Source organism: Orycteropus afer, unplaced genomic scaffold, assembly GCF_000298275.1.
Source record: "Orycteropus afer afer isolate SDZICR_OR568_19922 unplaced genomic scaffold, OryAfe1.0 scaffold00092, whole genome shotgun sequence".
Lineage (NCBI taxonomy): Eukaryota > Metazoa > Chordata > Mammalia > Tubulidentata > Orycteropodidae > Orycteropus > Orycteropus afer.
This window is the reverse complement of record NW_006921679.1, coordinates 2,685,750-2,707,233: the sequence shown is the minus strand read 5'-3', so window position 1 is coordinate 2,707,233 and position 21,484 is coordinate 2,685,750. Positions and strand designations below refer to the sequence as shown.

The window sequence follows — 21,484 nt, the reverse complement described above, 5'->3', positions numbered from 1 at the left end:
CTTCTCCCATGATTGTTCTCTCCAGGTTGTGTGTCTACTTGAGGTAAATGTTTAACTCACTTGCCTGTTCTTTGTTTGGCTGGAAACCGCAGCCAAGTTTCTTAACCACTATGCCATCACAGCTCTTTTGAGAATGTGGCAACATGGGAGAAAGCAGTCCTTGTAGAATCCCACACTGGAGAATACTGCAGCTACAGACTGCAGCTGCTTCCCAGGAAGGGAAGGGAAAGAGGAGAGAAGGATCCTTTAATTTCATTCCTCCCAAATGCAGAAGGCAGACACACCAACCAAGAAGACCATTTTTTCTTTGCTTTGTACCATGCCATGTATTATAAGACACAATATCCTAAATATTATTATCCCTAACTAAAACCAAAACCAAACTCACTGCCATCAAATCAGTTCCAACTCATAGCGACCCACGTTGGGTTTCCAAGGCTATCAATCTCAATCTTTATGCAAGTAGAATGACTATTCTCTCTTTGGCTGAGCAGCTGGTGGGTTTGAACGGCTGCCCTAGTGATAGCCTCTCTTTATGGTTCAGCCCCCTGATAATAGCCTTTTCCCCTGGCTTGCTTGAACTTCTCAGTTTCAGGGAGACCTTTTTGTACACGCATGTTAAGTTCCTTTTTTGTTCCTAAAATTAGATCGTAGCTTCCAAAAACAAAAATCAAACTCACTGCCGTGGACTCGATTCCGACTCAGCAACCCCGCACTGGGTTTCCAAGGCTGTAAAACTTTACGCAAGGAGATTGACCCATCATTCTTCTGTGGAGCAGCTGGTGGGTTTGAACTGCTGACCTTCTGGTTAGCAGCCAAGTGCCTTACTCACTGCACCACCAGAGCTTCATACCTTGTGTCACAAAAAGTTTCTTCTTACCACTCTGGAGCTCCTTCTCCACTGCCCAAAGAAGATAGATGACAATCCAGGTAAATTTACTGATACCAGGCCTGTTACTTGTTTACTATTTACATTTAATTATATAATTGTGAAAAATATTACTCTGGCATGTATCTCATTTTGAAAAGTAAGAAATCAAAATGTCATTGTTGGTAATTACAGGGGAAAATAACTATCCGAATGGTACATTTGTCATTGTAGGGCATGCACGTTTATCCTTTCTTACCTATATTAAAGCATCAACCACTTCCTAGTCTGCCTTCCCACTAGCAAGTGAGGGCCTCTTTCATCATTTTATCTGTAATATACTGCATGTTCATAGGGTATACTCAATGTTTATTAAATAAACCCCAAAAAAACCCACTGCTGTTGAGTCAATTCCAACCCTATTGGGTTTCCAAGGCAGTAAATCTTTACGGAAGTAGATTGCCCCATCTTCTTCCCAGGAGTGGCTGGTGGGTTTGAACCAGCAGCTTTCTGGTAAGCAGTCAAATGCTTTAGGCACTATGCCACCAGAGCTCCTTTGTTTATTAAATAATTGATAGTAAATAGTTGTAGAAGAGTTTGTAAAACAGGATTTACCCTCTGTGGTATAGGAAAATAAGTTGAAAGCAACTCAGTTATTTCACGTCTCTGGACTTGAACTAGCAACCTGCTATGTTACTTGATAATCTTGGGACTGTACCTTTTTTTTTTTTTTTTGTCAACCATGGGTTTGTCAGCCTCAGCAGCCAGCAGCTGCCTGAGTTAAGAGACACCTCCAGCTCCAGTGGGTCAGGAGCAAGAGGTAGAGCTGAAGCCCAGTGTCAGTGGGCCTTCATCCATACCCTAGAGCTGGCACTTTTAACTTGGACTTCTAGCCTTCTGAACTGTAAAAGAATGAATTCCTGTTTGTTAAAGCCACCCACTGGTGGTATGTCTGTTACAGCAGCACTAGAGAACCCAGACAGCTGTTCTGCACAGTAATCAGAAAAGAGAAAGCCGTTTCTAAAAGAGATGATGCTTATTTCTCTGCTCTTTGGCTTCTCCTGACAGTGGCCACTCCTCTCCAGCCAAAATTCTATAGGTTTTAAAAAATAATAATACATAGCCATATGTCATTTTGTTTTGCCATGCTCATCTGGAAAAAGACATCCTAGCTGTCTTCCAGCTAGGAAGGAGGTCTAGATGAGGTCTTCACTGTATCTGATTAATATCCAGAAGCCAGAGAGGTCTCAGACCTGCAGGAGTGACATTTGTTTCTTTGCCTAATGGGCCACCAGTTTATAGAACTTACTACCAAGCATAGCTTATGCAAGGAATATTTCTAATTAAATCTGGCAGATTTTGTTTCATATATAGTAAAATCCTCCTTAAAGTAGAAAAGTGGAAAAATTTTGCTAAATGAATGAAAATTTCTAATTGTAAACTTTTAAGAAGGTAAGCTATTTTTTAGGTACATCATAGACAGTTCAACAACAAAGCAATTATATTTTACCAGATTATTACAAGTTCCAAAACAAGTGCCCTACATTCACGATATTTTGTCTACTACAATGTATGTATATATTGAAATTATTGGCTGTAACAGTGTATGCAAGGCCCTTTGTTTTTTCTCTTTTCTTCCTGAGAAATGCAGAGACCAAAAGAATGTTCAACAAAGAACAGAAAACTAACGTTTTCCAATTTGTCACTTTGTGGATAAAAAGTAGAGACAGAATGGTGAAGCACCTGTTGTTGCTTTAAAGGCAATAAACTACCGAAATGTTTTAACTGAAGTCGTCAGCTTTCAAAGATCTCTTTTATCCAGTTCACATCACTCACTGCTCTTAAGTCCTTTGTCACATTTTTTACTGCATTACAAGTAATCCTTGAACTCCATGGAGCATTTTATATATAACCAGAACCATGTGGATGGTTTCATGTACTCAGTACAGCCCCAAATCCCAGCATTTCTTCCGCTCCTCCTGTCCCATATATGTAGCTTTAGATGCAGATTTGAAAAGCACATAGTTGTGGTAACAGGAGAAATATATCCCCTACTTCCACCACTGTCCACCTCTGTAAACACTAAAATTCAGCCCAAGGGTAGGTTTAAGATAACAGAGAGCCACCAACAAGCCATAAGCAGCTCTTTGATCTTTGTCACTGCATTCCATACTCTGAGTCCCCTTTTGGACTAGCTAGCTCCTTGGGCAGCTGCTTCTCTCATGCCAGTCCATTGCTTATTTATATGTAACACTATACATTGGCCAGCAGAGTAGATTTATAGAAAAGTATCCTGTAAAACCTCATTATTCAGATAAGGTTAACGTTAGTATTGTTTGTTTCAGTCCTACTAGAATAATTCTGTTGAACTGCAATTAACAGGTTGGGATGAAGGGATGCAAAACACTCTCCAGTCTTACATGTTAAATAGCTTTAAGCTTTAGTGCTGTTACTTCCTTTGTATTGCTTTTACATCCCCACATAAACAAAAGGGCAATTTGTGACCTTAAAGAATAATCTTAGGGATAAATTATACCTAGTAGTGCCCTAAGGCATTTGACTGCTAACCAGAAGGCTGGTGGTTCAAATCCACTCGATAGCAGTGAGGTTTTATTTATTTTATTTATTTATATTTTTTAGTCCTCTACTGTGTTATTTTTGTGTTAACTCTGGAGAACATATTTTAAAAAGCTGAGTCATGCAATAAGGGTACCATGATTCTAACCTTATTTAGAGTTTCTAATGTCTCCCTTTTGAACATAGAGTAGCTAAAGTGAATGGAAGAAATGATGACTTAAAAGAGCTGAACAAAAGATTTCAAAGGCTGCTTGAGAAGACAGAATAAAGTAATATAATGAAATATAAAAGACCTGGAGTTGGAAGACCAAAAGGGAAGAACACACTCACACTTCTCAAGGTGAAAAAACTGAGGAAAAAAAGTCAATCCACAAGTTGCAATATTGAAGGATTCTATGGGCAAGATCTTTAACAACATAGGAAGCATCAAGGGAAGATAGAAAGAATACACAGAGTCACTGTACCAAAAAGAATTTAACAGTGTTCAACCATTCCAGGTGGAAGCGCTAGTGGTGTAATGCCTAAGGCATTTGACTGCTACCCAGAAGGTGGTGGTTCAAACCCTCCAGCCACTCCTCAGAAGGAAGGTTGGGCAATCTACTTTTGTAGTGATACCACCTCGGAAACCCAAGAAGGGGTCACTATGAGTCAGATCCAACTTGATGGCAGTGCATTACGTTGAGTTGCAACCATTTCAGGAGGTAGCTGATTGAAAGTAGAGAATGGTACTGAAGAAGTTCAATCTGTAATGAAGGCACTGGTGAAAAACAAGGCTCCAGTAGTTGAGGGAATACCAGTTGAGATTTTCAACAAATGAATGCAACATGGGAAGCACTCACTCATCTATGCCAAGAAATTTGGAAGATAGCTACCAGGCCAGCCATCTTGAAGAGATCTATAATTGTGCCTATTCCAAAGAAAGGTGATACAACAGAATGTGGAAATTGTCAAACAATATCATTAATATCACATGTATGTAAAGTTTTGTTAGAGAAAACTTAAAAGTGATTGTGGCAGTACATCAATAAGGAACTGCCAGGAATTCAAGCTGGATTCAGAAGAGGACGTGGAATGAGAAATATCATTGCTGATGTTAGATGGATCTTGACTGAAAGTAGAGAATACTAGAAAGATGTGTACCTATGTTTTATTGACTATATAAAAACATTGGACTGTGTGGATCATAACAAATTATGGATGACATTGCAAAGAATGGGAGTTCTAGAACACTTAATTGTGCTCACATGGAATCTGTACGTAGACTAAGGGGCAATCATTCAGACAGAACAAGGGGATACTGCATGGTTCAAAATCAGGAAGGGTGTATGTCAGGGTTGTATCCTTTCACTGTATGTATTAAATCTGTGTGCTGAACAAGTTATCAGAGGAGTTGGGCTATATGCAGAGAAACATGACATCAGGATCGGAGAGTGACTCATTAACAACCTGCAATACGCAGGTGACACAACATTACTTGCTGAAAGTGAGGAAGACCTGAAGCATTTACTGATGAAGATCAAAGATTACAGTCTTTAGTATGGATTACACCTCAACATAAAGACAACAAAAATCCTCACAACTGGACCAATAAGCAACAGCATGATAAATGAAGAAAGCATTGAAATTGTCAATGGTTTCATTTTATTTGGACCCACAATCAATGCCCCTGGAAGCAGCAGTAAAGAAATTAAATCACATATTATGTTGGGCAAATCTGCAGCAAAAGACCTCTTTAAAGTGTTACGAAGCAAAGATGCCCCTTTGGTGACTGAGGTGCCTTTGACCTAAGGTATGATATTTTTAGTCGCCTCACATGCATGTAAAAGCTGGACAATAAATAAGGAAAACTTGAACAAGAATTGATGCCTTTGAATTATAGTATTGGTGAAAAATACTGAGTATAGCACACATTGTCAGAAGTGAACACATCCGTCTTGGAAGAAGTACAGCCAGAATGCTCCTTAGAAACAAGGATGGTGAGACTTCATCTTACGTACTTGAGACATATTATCAAGAGGGACCAGCCCGTTAGCAGGACATCATGCTTGGTAAAGTGGAAAAGAAGACTCTCATCAAGATGGATTGACACTGGCTACAATAGGCTCAAACAAAGGAATGATTGTGAGGATAGTGCAGGACTGGGCAGTGTTTCCTTGTGTTATGAGTGTGAACTGACTTGGTGGCACCTAACAGGCCAATGCATTTCATAAGTTCAGCACCATGTATCTGTCACTGAAGGCTTGTGTGATGCTGTGATGGAGAACAAGTTTCAGCAGAACTTCTGGACTAGGATGGACTAGAAAGGCCAGACTATCTACTTCCATTAATCAGCCAGTGAAAACCTTATGGTACAGCAGTCCAGTCCTGTTGTACATGGGGTCACCATGAGTTGAGGACTTACTCTACCTACAGCAGCTAACAGCAACTATTGATTCTGTAAAGGAAGGTAGGATTAGACTGTACAGTAATGATGACTCCCAAGTCATAACTGCACTCAGGAGGCAGAGTGTGAGATCTAGTGAAGAGGATTAGGAAAAGGAGAAGGATTAGAAGTGCTAGCAGAGTTGAAAGGCTTTGAGGTAGTAGAATGAGTTTATTTATACCACAGAGTGTTGTTAGGTGCAATCATGTCGAGTCCAACTCATAGCAACCTTATGAACAACAGAACAAAACACTGCCTGTTCTTTGGCCATCCTCACAATCCTTGCTGTACTTGAGCTCATCGTTGTAGCCCCTCTGTCAACCCATGTTGTTCAGGGTCTTCCCCTCTTTCGCTGACACTCTACCAAACATGATATCCTTCTCCAGGGAATGGTCTCTTCTGATCACATGACCAAAGTAGGTAAGATGAAGTCTGGCTATTCTTGCTTCCAAGGACCGTTCCAGCTGCACCTCTTCCAGGACAGATTTATTCATTGTTCTGGCAGTCCATGGTACTTTCACTATTTTTTGCCAATGTCGTAATTCAAAGGCATCAACTCTTCTTTCACATGTATATAAGGGATTTGAAAATACCATGGGTTGGGTTAGGTGCACTTTAGTCTTCAAGTGACATCTTTGCTACTTAACACTTTAAAGAAATCTTTTGCAGCAGATGTTCCCAGTGCAGTGTGACATCTTATTTCTTGACTGCTGCTTCAGTGGGTGTTGATTGTGGATCCAAAATAAAATGAATCCTTGCTAATTTCAATCTTTTCTCCATTTATCATGATGCTGCTTATTGGTCCAATTGTGAGGATTTTTGTTTTCTTTATGTTGAAGTATAATCCATGCTCAAAGACTATAGTCTTTGATCTTCATCTTAAGTGCTTCAGGTCATGCTCATTTTCAGTGAGCAAGGTTGTATCATCTGCATATCACAGGTTGCTAATGAATACCATGAAGCAGCAGGAATTAAAAGCCACCAAAACAGGTTGAATTGGGGTTGTTGGCAGAAGAGTTGATTTGTGCCATACTGTCTAATAATGGTGTTGTAGTGACGGGACAGATTTGGAGGTCATTTGTGTGTCAGTAGCCTTCTAAATAGGAGCTCTGGTAGCATAGTGGCTAAAGCACTTGACTGCTAACCAGAAGGCTGGCGGTTCAAACCCACCAGCCACTCCTCGGAAGGAAGGTTGGGCAATCCTACTTCCGTAGTGATACTGCCTCGAAAACCCAAGGAGGGGTCGCTATGAGTCGGGGCCGACTCGACAGCACATAACAACAACAACAACAAGCCTTCTAAATGGATGATCTGTAATTTCTTATGACAGCTTCAGGCTCAGAGATCAATTTAAGAAGGGGGGCTTTTGTTTTACCTCCTCTTTGTGTGTGTGTGTGTGTGTGTGTGTAGTGTTTGTTTAAATTACTTTATATTGAGAAGTGACAATTTTGGCATAACTATGAGTTTCATAGAAGGGTGAATAAGAGGAAATAACCAAGTAGAGTAAATGCTCTGCCTTTTCCTGTCTACTGGAGAAGATATTTACCCAACATATAAAGATATGACAAACAACCCAATCAAGCAACGAGCCAACGTCATAAAATGACATTTTACTAAATAATTGACTCTTCTCCAGACTCTTTAGAAATGTTATCCTTATGTGAGTTACAGACACATCACAGGCAGTTTTGGTGTCTAAACCTTCTAGAAGAAAAATATATATTTCTCTGAAAATAGTTTTCATGTCTTTCTGACATGGAGGTTTGTTTTTATTTCTTGGTCATTTCCAGTATAAATTAGGACCAGGAAAGAGTGAGATTCCTAGAGGATAGAGAACAAAGGGAAAACCAGGAAACCATGGAGTTAATTAAATGGTCCATCTTGTTATGAGACCAGTAGAGGTAATTCAACACCTTTTTTTTAACTGAAGTTTGAGAAGAATTTCTTTATTCATACAAAAAGGATTAAGTTGTCAATAAAAGGCATTTTATTTTTTTTAGCCAGTCATGAACAACTGAGTATTAGGAAGTATACAAGAGCCAACATTTGTTTTAAGGATGAAAATCTATCTCTGTATAAATTATTAATTCTAATTTAATACACTATTAACAGGGTAAATACATCAATATTAAAAGTCTGTAAGTTAATAATGTATATGCCCATGTTCTGTTTCTTTCAGTTCTTCTACTGTGCTGTATTTTCTTTCACAGCTGGAACTTGGCAAATGCTGCTGTGATCTTTACTCAACACTCTTACCTTCTCCCACCTTCATCCTCATACTTTCTGTGAATTCACTGCCATAGTACTTATTGCATTCTGGTGGGCATTAACGTTTGTCTTGTTTTCCAACAGGTATTCAGTAAGAATTTGTTCAATAAAATGATAATCTGTCTGTTACTACATATAGGTATTGATAGTTTACTACAAGTATGTGTGTGAACAAAAATATATACAAAAACTCATTGGTGTAGAGTCAGTTCCAGCTCATGGCAACCTCAAGTGTTACAGAGTAAAACTGTTCCGTTGCATTTTCTTGGCTGTCGTCTTTACAGAATGAGATTACCAGGCCATTTCTTCCACTTTTTCACCCATTGGGGTGGACAGTGAGTTTGGTTTTTTTTGGTTTTGGGGTGGGTTTGAACTCCCAACCTTTAGTTAGTAGTTAGTAGTGGAGCACAAACCGTTTGTGCCACCTAGGGCTCTATGTGGGAGCCCTGGTAGTGTAATGCCTAAGGCACTTGACTGCTAACCAGAAGGCTGGTGGTTTAAACCCCCCACCCACTCCTCGGAAGGAAGGTTGGGCAATCTACTTTCGTAGTGATACCGCCTCGGAAACCCAGGAAGGGCTTGCTATGAGTCGTGTCCTATTCGACGGCACATAACAACAAACAACAACATGGGACCTATGTGGATATATATTCATATACTGTGCTTTATGCAAATAGCACACATGTTATATAGTGGTTCCCCCCCCCAAAAAAAAAAAAAAAAACACTTGCATGTTAGTCACCTATGTGTGTTTGCATGTTATTTCTGTAAGGTGTCTTTTATGCAAGAATACAGTATATGATGACATAGTGGTTAAGCTCTCGGCTGCTAGCCCAAAGGTTGCCAGTTCATCCTCATCAGCCATTCCAGTAAGAAAGATGAGACAGTCTGCTTTTATAAAGACTAACAGCCTTGGAAACCCTATGGGGCAGTCCTACTCTGTTCTCTAGGGGCACTGTGGGTTGGCATCGACCCTCCAGCAACAGGTTTGGTTTGGGTTTTGCTTTCCTAAAGATTTACAGCCTTGGAAACCCTGTGGGGCAGTTCTCATCTGTCCTACAAGGTTGCTCTGTTGGAATCAACTCATTTGACAATGATTTGTTATATACAGACTCACATACACACATATATGTATATATATTTTATCTGCTTCATGTATAAAAGTTCACAAACTATCAATAAAATTCAGTTTTCTTATTGCTGGGATAAAAGCATGGACTCATCTTGAAACCTGCCCCTTCAGTTAATTTTAGAGTAGTGATTTAAGGAGAAGGAAAAGCAAGGACATGATTGATACATTGCAGGGAAGATGGGAGCACAGATCGCTGCAGTGTGATTGAGTATTCTGTGTATGTCCCAAATTCTGGTAGGCACGTACAGAATGCACAAGTACACAGCTGATCACTCAAGGAAACCTACAGTCTAATAGAGGAGAGAAAATTTCATACTACACAGAGGACTAAGATCAGCCCAGGGGAGCTGCTGACAGCTTTGAACTTCGAGAGGTTTAAGCAACTTGAATGCACTTTTTTTCCCATTTCAGTTGAAGTTGGCACTCACTGAGCATCACCCATGTGTCAAGGTAAATAATAGAAGCAGTCCTATGTGTGAAGAGTAGTAGTATGTCCAGGAAGAATGCTGTGGTCCATGGTAGAGCAGCATCTTAGGAAAGCAGTCAGGTCGCAGTGTGCGGTTGGATTTCACAGATACTAAGATTCCTGTATTGACCTCAGTGTGACCTGCTGCATCATCTTTCTCCAGTTGACCTAGTCCACGGTGCCCAGTCATGTGTAGGAGGATAGTGTGGTATTAAGAGTCAGACAGCTTTGAGTCAGACAAGACCTTGTTTTGAATCCTGGCTCTGCCATTTACTTTCCAGTTTCCATAGCTACATCAGTATGCGTTCTTCAGAATCATTCTGAGAATTAACTAAATAATCTATGTTAAGTACTTAATTAGGACAGTGCCTAGCACATAGTAAGTGCTCAATGAAGGCTTTGCCAGGAAGATTTCAGTGTTGTCTCTATCAGCAGCTGGATTGCAATCAGGCCCTATTGCCTGAGTTAACAATTCTTAACACTAACCGTATTTTGTCCATCCCTGTTCTTCTAGCACTTATTTTTTTATTTTATCACTTGGAGTTCTGAAAGTGAACAGAGTTGTAAATACGGTGTCTTTTATCTTTATAAAAACGCAACTTTATGTGATTCGTTGCCTGCCTATCTCTCTGATCATAGCTTCTTCCACTCTCTTCCTTACTCAGTCACTCTGGTAACTTTGGCATTCCTGCTATTCCTTGAACACACCAAACTTATTCCCAACTCATGGTGTTTGCTCTTGCTTTATCTTTTTCTTAGAATACTCTTCTCCCAGACAGCCCCATGGTTCACTCAAAAAATAAATAAATAAATCACTGCCTTCGAGTCGATTCCAACTCATAGCAACCCCCATTGGGTTTCCAAGGTGGTAATCTTTACAGAAGCAGACTGCCCCCTCTTCCTTCCATGGAGCAGCTGGTGGGTTTGAACTGCCAGACTTCTGGTTAGCAGTCAAATGCCTTAAGCACTACGCCACCAGAGCTCCTCCTAGCTCCACTTAATTTATACCTTTACTGCCATAGAATCAATTCTGACTCACAACGCCCCTAGAGAACAGAGTAGAACTGCGCCACAGAGTTTCCAAGGCTCTCAGTCTTTACAGAAGCAGACTGCCTCATGTTTCTTCCATGGAGCAGCTGGTGGGTTCAAACTGCCAGCTTTCTGGTTAACAGCCAAATGCTTTAACCACTACACCACCAGAGCTCCCTCTACCTTATTTTGTGTCTTTAAATATCACCACTTCCCAAAGGCTCTCCCTGAGTATCCTCTCTAAAATTGTGCTCCTTATCATTTTCTTATCCTGCTTCCAATTCCTTCATGCCACTGCTCACTGTCTTACATCATTTGATGCATTTCTTCATCACTTGTCATTCTGTCTTTCTATAATGTAAGTTCTCTCAAAGGAGTCTTGTTCACTGCTCCATCTTCAGTGCCTGAGACAGTGCATAGCAGTCATTCAGTATATATTTGTTAAATGAATGAATTAAAATTTAGGACTGTGTTGACCGAAACAATAAAATTACTCTTTAAAAATTATTGTAAACATTACTAACTTTAGGAATAATACTTTAAAAAAATCTTAAATTGGAATTTTTTTTTCCTTTCTTTTAGAAAAATGTTGACTCTGAAGAGATGGCTGGGCAACTGTCTCCTCGGAAACAGCGCTTCATGCAGTTTTCTTCATTGGAACATGAAGGAGAATATTATATGACACCAAGAGACTTTCTCTTTTCAGTCATGTTTGAGCAAATAGAACGTGAGTTGTTTATTTTGGGGTTTGTTTTGTTTTGTTAAGTGAAAGAAACCAAACATTAGGTTTGAGAAGACTATTCACAACCTCTTTTCTCCATTTTAATTGACATCATTCTTTGTGTCATGCATTTACATTTCTTGTGACTCAAGTGTCATTAAAACATTTATAGTGTCTATCTCAGAAGTGAGCCCTGGTAGTGTAGTGTCTGAGGCACTTGACTGCTAACCAGAAGGCTGGCAGTTCAAACTCACCAGCCACTCCTCGGAAGGAAGGTTGGGCAATCCACTTCCGTAGTGATACCACCTCAGAAACCCAAGGAGGGGTTGCTATGAGTCGGATCCCACTCAATGGCACATAACAACAACATCTCAGAAGTAATTGTTTTTTCCTTTTTTAAAAAACTTCTGTTGTGCTCAAAACATATACAACAAGACATTCGCCAACATGACAGCTTCCACATTTATAGCTCAGGGATGTTGATGGCATTTTTCATGTTGTGCCACCACTGTTGCTATCCTTTTCCAAATATTCCACCACCATTAGCATAAATTCAATGCCCCACAAACAAAAGCTTCACCTTTCCCCCTCCCTCCTACCCCTGGTAACCACTAATAGTCTTTGGTTTCTATATATATATTTTTTTTTTTTCTAACCTATCTAGGAATTTTCCCTTCCCTCCCCTCCCATCCCATCCCTGGTAACCAACCAAGAAAGTTTCCTTCCATGTATAAACCTTTCCTTACCTTTTTACAATAATGGACTAATACAATATTTGTCCCTCTGTGATAGAGTTATTTCACTCACCATAATGTCCTCTAAGTTCACCCACATTATACAGTGTGTTACAAATTCTACATTATTCTTTAGAGTTACGTAATTTTCCATTGTGTGTATGCATCACAGTTTGTTTATCCATTCCTCAGTAGATAGGCACTTAGGTTGTTTACATCTCTTTGCTATTGTGAATAGTGCTGCGATGAACATAGGTATGCATATATCTATTTGTGTCCTCCCTCTAACATCTTTAGGATATATACCTAGTAATGGGATTGCTGTATCATATGGTATTTCTGTTTCCAGCTTTTTAAGGAATCGTCATACTTCTTTCCATAGTGGTTGTATCATTTGACAGTACCACCAGCTGTGTCTGAGAGTCCCAATCTCTGCATATCCTCGCAAGCATTTGTTGTTTTCTGTCTTGTTGAACTTTGCTATTAATGCTTAGATGAGATGATATCCTCGTGGTTGTTTTGATTTGCATCTCTCTAATGAATAATGATCATGGACATTTCTTCATGTGTTTGTTAACTGCCTGAATGTCTTTGGTGAATTGTCTGTTCATATCTTCTACTCATTTTTAAATTGGATTGTTTGTTTTTTTGATAATGATGTGTTGGAGTTTTCTATAAATTTTAGAGACAAGTCTTTTGTCTGATACGTCATTGCTGAATATTTTTCCCCATTTTATAGGTTCCCTTTTTACTCTTTTTGAGAAGTCTTTTGATGCATATAAGAATTTAATTTTTACAAGGTGCTAATCATCTATTTTTTTATCACCAAGGCTGTATTTTCCAACTACCAGTGTTCTTCTTTGTTTCCAACTTTTGCATTCCGATCACCAGTGATAATCAACACATCTTGATTGCATGTTTGGTCAATTTCAGACTGCAGAAGTTGATAAAAATATTCAGTTTTCTCTTCTTTGGCTTTGGTGGTTGGTGCATAAATTTGAATAATAGTAGTATTAACTGGTCTTTGTCGTAGGCGTATGAATATTATCCTCTCACTGACAGCACTGTACTTCAGGGTAGATCTTGAAACATTCTTTGTGACGATGAATGTCATTCCTCTTCAATTTTTGTCGTTCCTGGCATAGTAGATCAAATGGTTGTCTGATTCAAAATGGCCAAAAACATTCCATTTCAACTCACAAATGCCTCGGATATCAATCTTTATATGTTCCATTTCATCTTTGACAACTTCCAATTTTCCTAGATTCATACTTCGTACATTCCATGTTCTGATTATTATTGGATGTTTGCAGCTGTTTCTTCTCATCTTGAGTCATGCCATATCAGCAAGTGGAGGTCCTGAAAGCTGTACTCCATCCACATCATTAAGGTCGGCTCTCCTCTGAGGAGGCAGCTCTTCTCCAGTCATATTTTGAGTGCCTTCCAACCTGAGGGGCTCATCTCGTGGCACTATATCGGACAGTGTTTCAGGGCTATTCATAAAATTTTCCAGTAATATATCAGACAGTGTTTCACTACTATTCATAAGGTTTTCACTGGCCAATTCTTTGAGAAGTGGATTGCTTCTTCCTTCTTCTAAGTCTGTCTTGGTCTAGAGGCTCTGCTGAAACCTGTCCACCTTGGGTAACCCTGCTGGCATTTGAAACACTGATAGCATAGCCTCCAGCCTCACAGCAACACTTATGCCACCATACTAGGACAAACTGACAGACAATTTGTCTCCCCTAGTTATTCTATACTGCTCTGCTCGTTTCCTGGTCTCCCCAACTCTGCTTACTTACCAGGCCTGCCCCTGGGGCAAACACCTGCATTCCATTGGTCCCGGGGCTGGCTTACTAAGACTAAGATGCACCTAACCCAAGCTGTGGTATTTTCAGTCACCTCATATGCATATGAGAACGGAACAATAAATAAGGAAGACCAAAGAAGAGTTGATGCTTTTGAGTTGTGGTGTTGGCAAAGAATACTGAAAGTACCATGGACTGTCAAAAGAACTAACAAATCTGTCCTGGAAGAAGTACAGCTAGAATAGTCCTTGGAAGCAGAAATGGCCAAACTTCATCTCACCTGCTTTGGTCATGTTGTCAAAAGGAACCATTCCCTGGAGAAGGATATCACACTTGGTAAAATAGAGGGTCAAGGAGAAAGGGGAAGGCCCTCAAAGAAGTGGATTGACACAGTGGCTGCAGCAGTAGGCTCAGGTATAGCAAGATTGTGAGGCTAACACAGGACTGGGGAGTGTTTCGCTCTGTTGTACATAGGGTCACTATGAGTTGGAGCCAACTTGACCTAATAACAACAAGATCATCTAGCTTATCTTCTGTTGTTTGTGCATCTTGAGTTGTGCCTGGTACACTATTTATGTCATAAATAGAGCCCCTTTGTTTTCTCCTACTTTTTCTTTGATGAACTTCCTAAGTTTTAGGTTTGACATTTAAGTCTTTGATCCATCTGGAGTTAGTTTTTGTGTATGGTGTAAGATATGGATCCTGTATCTTTATTCTGAAATAGATACCCAGGTTTTCCAGCATTATTTGTGAAAGAGACTATCTCTTCCCCCATTTAATAGATTTTGGCCCTTTGTGAAAGATCAGCTGACCATAGGTGCCAAAGGGGCAGGGAAGCTACATCTTCTGACCTCCACTATCCCCCCAAGAGGAAGACAGAATCATCATCAATAGCCCAAGGCCTATTACTGTGAGGCCAGACAAGCTACTTCCTTCCAGTCCTTTCACCAACCCTGACACTAACCATTCCTCCCACAGCACCCACCACTTCTCTGCTGGGTTCGATAATTCACTGCGGTAGCCACACGGAACTCACAGATTATGGGGTTTATTAGGGAAGCAGCAGGCTACAATTCAAGTTCAGGAACAATGCTCAGTCTCTCTCAGCCCACTTTCTCTCAGCCAACAGTCTCTCTCAGTCTCTCTGCCAGCAGTGCGTGTCTCTTGGTATCTCTCTCAGCAATGTGTGCCTCTTGCGTCTCTCTCTCTCAGCAATGTGTGTCTCTCAGGAGTGTATTCTCTCAGCAGCATGTCTTTCTCAGCCAGCAGTCAGAGAGACACTCCTTCTGCCTCTAGGAGGCCTCCTTTTGAGCCTGGCAGAGTGACCAAACTAACCAATCATAACATCAGAATTCTAAGCACCTGAGGGAGTGAACTTCCCAGAACATTGTTTTGTGCCACTCGCAACAAAAATACCCCAGGTGGATAACTTTAACAATCAGGAGCTCCTCGATTGCTCACAGCAAATTCCACCTTGGAGTTTACAAAGACTTATGGCTAGAAAAGTCATACCAGGTAATTTACTACACCACAGTCGGTCAATGGGTCCATTTCTGTATTCTCAATTCTGTTCCACTGGTCTATGTGTCTATTGTTGTACCAGTACCAGGTTGTTTTGACAACTGTGTCTGTAAAGTAGGTTTTGAGATCTGGGAGTGTGAGACCTCCTATTTTGTTCCTCTTGTTCAGTATTGCTTTGCTTATCCAAGGTCTAATTCCTTTCCATATAAAATTAGTGATTGGCTTTTCCATGTCTTTGAAGAATGGTGATGGAATCTGGATCAGTATTGCATTGAATATTTAGATTGCTTTGGGTATTACTGATGTTCCCACAATGTTCAATCTTCCTATCCATGAGCATGGTATGTTCTTCCATTTATGTAGTTTCTTGAACTAGTGTTTTGTAGTTTTCTTTGTATGGGTCTTTTGTGTTCAATTTATTGAGGCTTGCTTTGTGGCCTAAAATATGGTCTATCTTGAAGATTGTTCCATGTGTACTGGAAAAGAATGTTTATAGTACTGTTGTTAGGTGAAATGCTCTGTAGATGGCTAAAAGGTCAAGTTGATTGATAGTATTGTTTAGTTCTTCTGCATCTTTATTGAGTTTCTTTTCAGTTGAAAGTGGTGTACTAAAGTCTCCTGCTTAATTGAAAGTTGTTTATTAAAGTCTCCTATTACCATGGAGTTATCTGTTTGTCTTTTCAATTCTGTTAAATTTATGTATTTTGTGGTTCTTTCACTGGGTGTGTTGATATTTATTATGGTTATGTCCTCTTGTTCAATTGATCCTTTCACCCTTATGTAATGTCCTTCCTTGTCTTTTATGGTCATTTTTGTCTTAAAGTCTCTTTTATTAGAAATTAATATTGCCATTCCTGCCCTTTTTTGGTTGCCATTTGCTTGATGTATCTTTTTCCATCCTTTGACTTTTAGTCTGTTTTTGTCTTTATGTCTAAGGTGTGTCTTTTGTAGACAGAATGTTGATTTTTCTTATCCATTCTTCAACTCTCTATCTCTTCCTTGGTGCATTTAACCCATTTATATTCGGTGTGATTATCAACAAGTATGAATTAATTGATGTCAGTTTGTTATGTGTTTTTTCATGGTGTTGCTGTTATCTTTGTTCCATATAATTTTGTGTGCTGAGCTCATTTTGTTCATGAATCATCTTATCCTTTCCTTCATTACTATTGTTTTAAACCAAAAAGAAACTAAACTCACGGCTACTGAGTCTTTGCTAAATATTTATGCTTGTCTTCTTTTCTATTTTGATGAGAAGGTTTATTATTTTTCTTTGAGGTTACCCTGTGACTTATTATTTTCTTCCCAAGTTGTCTGTCCTATGTCACAATTGCCTTGACTTCCTCACCATTTAGAAGTTCTGTAACTACACTTTTTATTCCCTCTTTGGGGTTTGCAGTTGTCCTTGTTTACCAGTTGATGTCTCTGGTACCCTGTTTACAGTCTTGTAAGCTTGTTTTACTTTGGATGCTTCTAAAACTGGGTTGATTTCTGGGTTATGTCATCATGCGTGTTCATCATCAGTTGTTTGCTGTTAATGGTTCTCTGTCTGAAGGACTCTGTTTAAGATCTTTTGTAAGGTTGGTCGGGTTTTAACAAATTCCCTTAATTTCTGCTTATCTGGAAATCTCCTAATTTCACCCTCATATTTGAGGGACAGTTTTGCTGGGTATATAATTTTTAGTTGGAAATTTTTTTCCTTTGGGGCTTTATATATATCATCCCGTTGTCTTCTCATCTGCTTGGTTTCTGCCAAGAAATCTAAGCTTTGTCTTATTGGTTGCCCTTTATAGGTAACTTTTCGTTTTTCCCTTGCTGCTTTCAGAATTCTTTCTTTGTCTTTGTTTTTGGTGAGTTTGATGATGATATATCTTAATGGGGTCTTGTCCTGCCTGGGGTTTGTTAAACTTCTTGAATGGCTATATTCTTGTCTTTCATCATATTAGGGAAATTCTCTTCCAGCAAAACTTTGACAAGTTTTTATGTGGTCTTATTTCTCTCTTCCTGTTCTGGAATTCCAGTTACACGTAGGTTATTCTTCTTGATGGTATCCCACATTAATCTTAGGCTTTCTTCATTTTCTTTTGATCTTTTTTTCTGATTGATCCCTTAACAAAGTAGTATTGAGGTATTTGTCTTCAGTCTCATTAATTCTGTCTTCCATTGATTTGATTTGATTCCTTTGTGCATTCAATGTGTTATCTTTTCTCAAATCTTACTATTAATATTCTGGATTTCTGTTTGTTGTTTTTGTATCATTTCTAGTTTTTTGTTTATTTTGTCAATTTGTTCTTGTATTGTTTTCCAGAGTTGTTCTAGAGTTTTGTCGGTGTTTTCCTTGATTTTGTCAGTATTTTCCTTGATCTTGTCAGTTTTCCTTGATCTGTCTCTTGGTACATTGAAAGTACCCAAATATAATTCTTTTGAATTCTTTATCAGGGAGTTCCAATCCTGCTTCTTCTCCAGGGATATTTTCTTGATTTGTATTCTGGCCCCTTGTTTCTACTAATTTATCTTGCTTTTTTGTGTGGATTGTGATGGTATGTTGTCTCTAAGACAATGTAGTATTGTATGTTGTTGTAATTCCTGAAAGATTTTTTTTTCCTTTATTTTGTTTTGATATAGCTGTGTGAGCAGTGCACTGTGCTCCTCTATTTGGTAGTTGTTAGCACTAGCACTTAGACTCTCACCACCTGTCCACCTGGGGGATGTGGTAAAGAATGAGAGTGTATGCACAGATCTCTGCTAGCAGTTTGTAAAGAGTAGCTGAGAGTGAGTTGAGCTGGTTTTGACTGCCATCTGTTGTTGTTCAGTTGGTACAAAAGCAAGTGATGGACCTCCGTCAGTCAGTGGGGCTGCAGGAGATGCAGGTGTGGTTCAGTTGTGTGAGAACAGTTGCTGTCTCTCACTTACTTAGACAAAGGAATAAATAAACAAACCGTCAAATAGTTCAAACTGCATAATCAGGAACAATCACCAAAAAAAAGGAAAAGAAAAAAAAATACAATAAATGAGAAGAAAATGTTTCAAAATATATTTTAAAAGGATAAAAGAAACATAATGAGAAAAAGAGGGGAGGAAAAAGGTCACAACATCTGGGGAGGAAAGAATGAGAGAAAAGAGCAAGAGTAAAAGAATAGTAAAGAAATGATGGGAAAACTGCAAAAGGAAGAACAAGGGACGGAGAGAACCAAAAGAAGGGAACTAGGAAAAGGGAAGAGAACAAAAAAAGGAAGAAAAGAGGAAGATAAAAAGAATAATTTAAAAACCAAAGCAAAACTATGGGGGCAGGGCATGGCACCCAGGCTCTGTCAGGGCACAGACTGGGATGGAATTCTGCTGGTCAAGTAGGCCAGTGGAGGTGGGTGGTGGCCACACCCCTGTTCACCAAGTGGGTGTGGGGTATAAGAGCAACAAGTGGAATATCGCACCTTTCCAGTCATGAGCCTCCAGGGCAGTCACCCATGCTGTCCCTGGCAAGCAGAGCCCACGTTTACATCGCTGTTCTGGTAAGAATGCTGCTCACATATATCCAAAATGCCCTTACTCGCCGCGCACAAATATTCAAAATGCCTGTGCCCTCAGGACAGCCACTAGCAGTCCACAGGTCCATCTCCTTCCCCACCGTTTTCCTTTTTGGTTGTGACACCAATGAAATCCTTCCTCTTTCAGTCCTAAGGAGGCAGAGCAGATTCTCAGGTTTCTATCAGGAATATTCAAAATGGCTGTGTTGCCAGGACAGCCGGCAGGCTATTGCTCTGTTTGTCTCCTCACTTGCGGTTTCATTTGGGTTCTTCTGTTGTTGTTGTTGTTATGTGCCGTCGAGTCAAACCCGACTCATAGCGACCCCTCCTTGGGTTTCCGAGGCAGTATCACTACGGAAGTAGGATTGCCCAACCTTCCTTCCGAGGAGTGGCTGGTGGGTTTGAACCACCAGCCTTCTGGTTAGCAGGCAAGTGTCTTAGCCACTATGCTACCAGAGCTCCCGGTTCTTCTGTTAGTTGGTATTTAATCCACTTCTTTATCCTTCCCTTCAAAACTCAGGGTTCCAGGATCATTTTCTGTGTAGTTTCAATTGTTTTCTCATTACTTTGTTGCAGAGGGTCTGTGTAGCTTGTCTGACTATTCCACCATCTTGCTAGAACTCTATATGGTTTTTTTTTAGAGAGACAAAGGAAAAATAGGTAAGTTTTTAAACTTCACTAAGTATATTATCAATAGAATAATTAATTTGAGATGTTCATTTTAGGTAGTGTTGATGTTTAAAATTGAGCAAAAACAGTGAAACTAGAGCAGTTATGAGGTAACATAGTTGTCATGGAGTCATAATGCCACAGGTAAAAACCTTGGAAAATAATGAGAAGCAAAAATTCCAAAACTATAATTGCGTCATTTTATTTCGTATATAGTCAACTCTCAGTTATTCCAAATGATGTCAGAAATTCTTAGGTTTTTTTACCCAAATCAGTCCCTTTTACTCTGTAGAAAATAGATATGCCCCTTGTCCTCTGTGCTCCATATTGCAGCAGTATGGTGTAAAGATTTCTGGCACCTTCCAAGGTTCACTGAAAGTACTGCCTATAAATAGATAAATATGTGAAATAGCTGAGGTGGAGCAACGGCAAGGTGAGGATGAAGAGAGGTGTAGATTGAATTGAAAAAGGTGGAAAGAACTTGGAAAGGTATTCCAAATATTGAGGGATGACATGACACAAAGCAAAAGGTATGATCATGGCATGTTCTAGGAACACTAAGTTCACCAGTCACTGAAACCAAAGGATTGCATTGTGAAGTAGTAAAAATAAAATTAAAAAGCAAATAAGGGCCAGACTGGGCCACCAAGTAAGGGTCAAGGGGACTTCAGTGACCCTGTCCATCCACCAGAGGAGTGTGCATTTGGGGGAATGGGTTCACTTCTTCTTAAACCTATGAGGGAGTGACTAAAGTTTATGAGCAGTAAAAGAAGGTAGTAAAAAAATGTTTTGTGATTATTTTGGTATGGCTTCTTTGGTGGTAAGTTTGGAAGTAGGTATCAAAGGTCTTAAAAATACTCATTCCCTTTGATGCAGTAAGGCGTCCTAGATGTTACAAACGGTTAAGCACTTGGCTGCTAACCAAAAGATTGGTGGTTGGAGTCCACCCAGAAATGACTTGGAATAAAGGTCTAGTGTTCTGCTTATGAAAAATTAGCCATTGAAAACCCTATGGGGCATAGCTCTCTTATGAGACACATGGGATCGAGATGAGTTTAAATCAGCTTGATGGCATCTGGTTTATTTTGGGGTTTTTGGCACAGTCTTAGTAAATCTGTCTCAGTAAATAATCAGAGGGACACAAAAAGATTTCTTTGGAAAAACAACATATATCGTAATGATTTCCATTTTGTAAGAAACCTATAAAAGAAAAAGACATGAAATGCTTTGAAATTGGAAAGGAAGAAGTGACACTATCTCTGTTTGCAGATGACATGGCCGTGTACACAGAATGTCCTAAAGAATCTGCTACAAAGCTATAGAACTAATAAATTCAGCAAAGTTGCAGGATACATATCATTATACAAAAAAACAACTGTATTCCTTTATACTTGCAGTTAAGAGTCTGGAAATGAAATTAACAAAACAATTACATTTACAATAACATCAAAAGAATAAAATTCTTAGGAGTTCAAAACTAAATAATATTATTTAAACATACATCTTTGTAATAAAACTGTTTTTTAAACATAATGGTAGGTTAGATACAATGAAGGCTAGTAATTACCTCTAGTGGAGAAAATGGGAGATGAAATGGGGGGAATATGTAGATAGATATTGTTGTTGTTGTTAAGTGCCGTCGAGTCATTTCTGACTCATAGCGACCCCATGCACAGCAGAACGAAACACTGCCCGATCCCGCGCCAGCCCCACAATCCCTGCTATACTTGAGCCCATCATCGCAG

The 21,484-nt window shown here is 39.5% G+C and overlaps 1 protein-coding gene across 1 annotated transcript in view; it reads left to right on the top strand.

Moving 5' to 3' along the window:
* Window positions 1-21,484, top strand: part of MICU2 (mitochondrial calcium uptake 2) — a 255,003-nt gene that overhangs the window by 49,998 nt on the left and 183,521 nt on the right. The window contains exon 2 of the mRNA XM_007942515.1: window positions 11,345-11,489. Within this exon, the coding sequence (XP_007940706.1) occupies window positions 11,345-11,489 (145 nt within the window). The remainder of the gene's footprint in view (window positions 1-11,344; window positions 11,490-21,484) is intronic.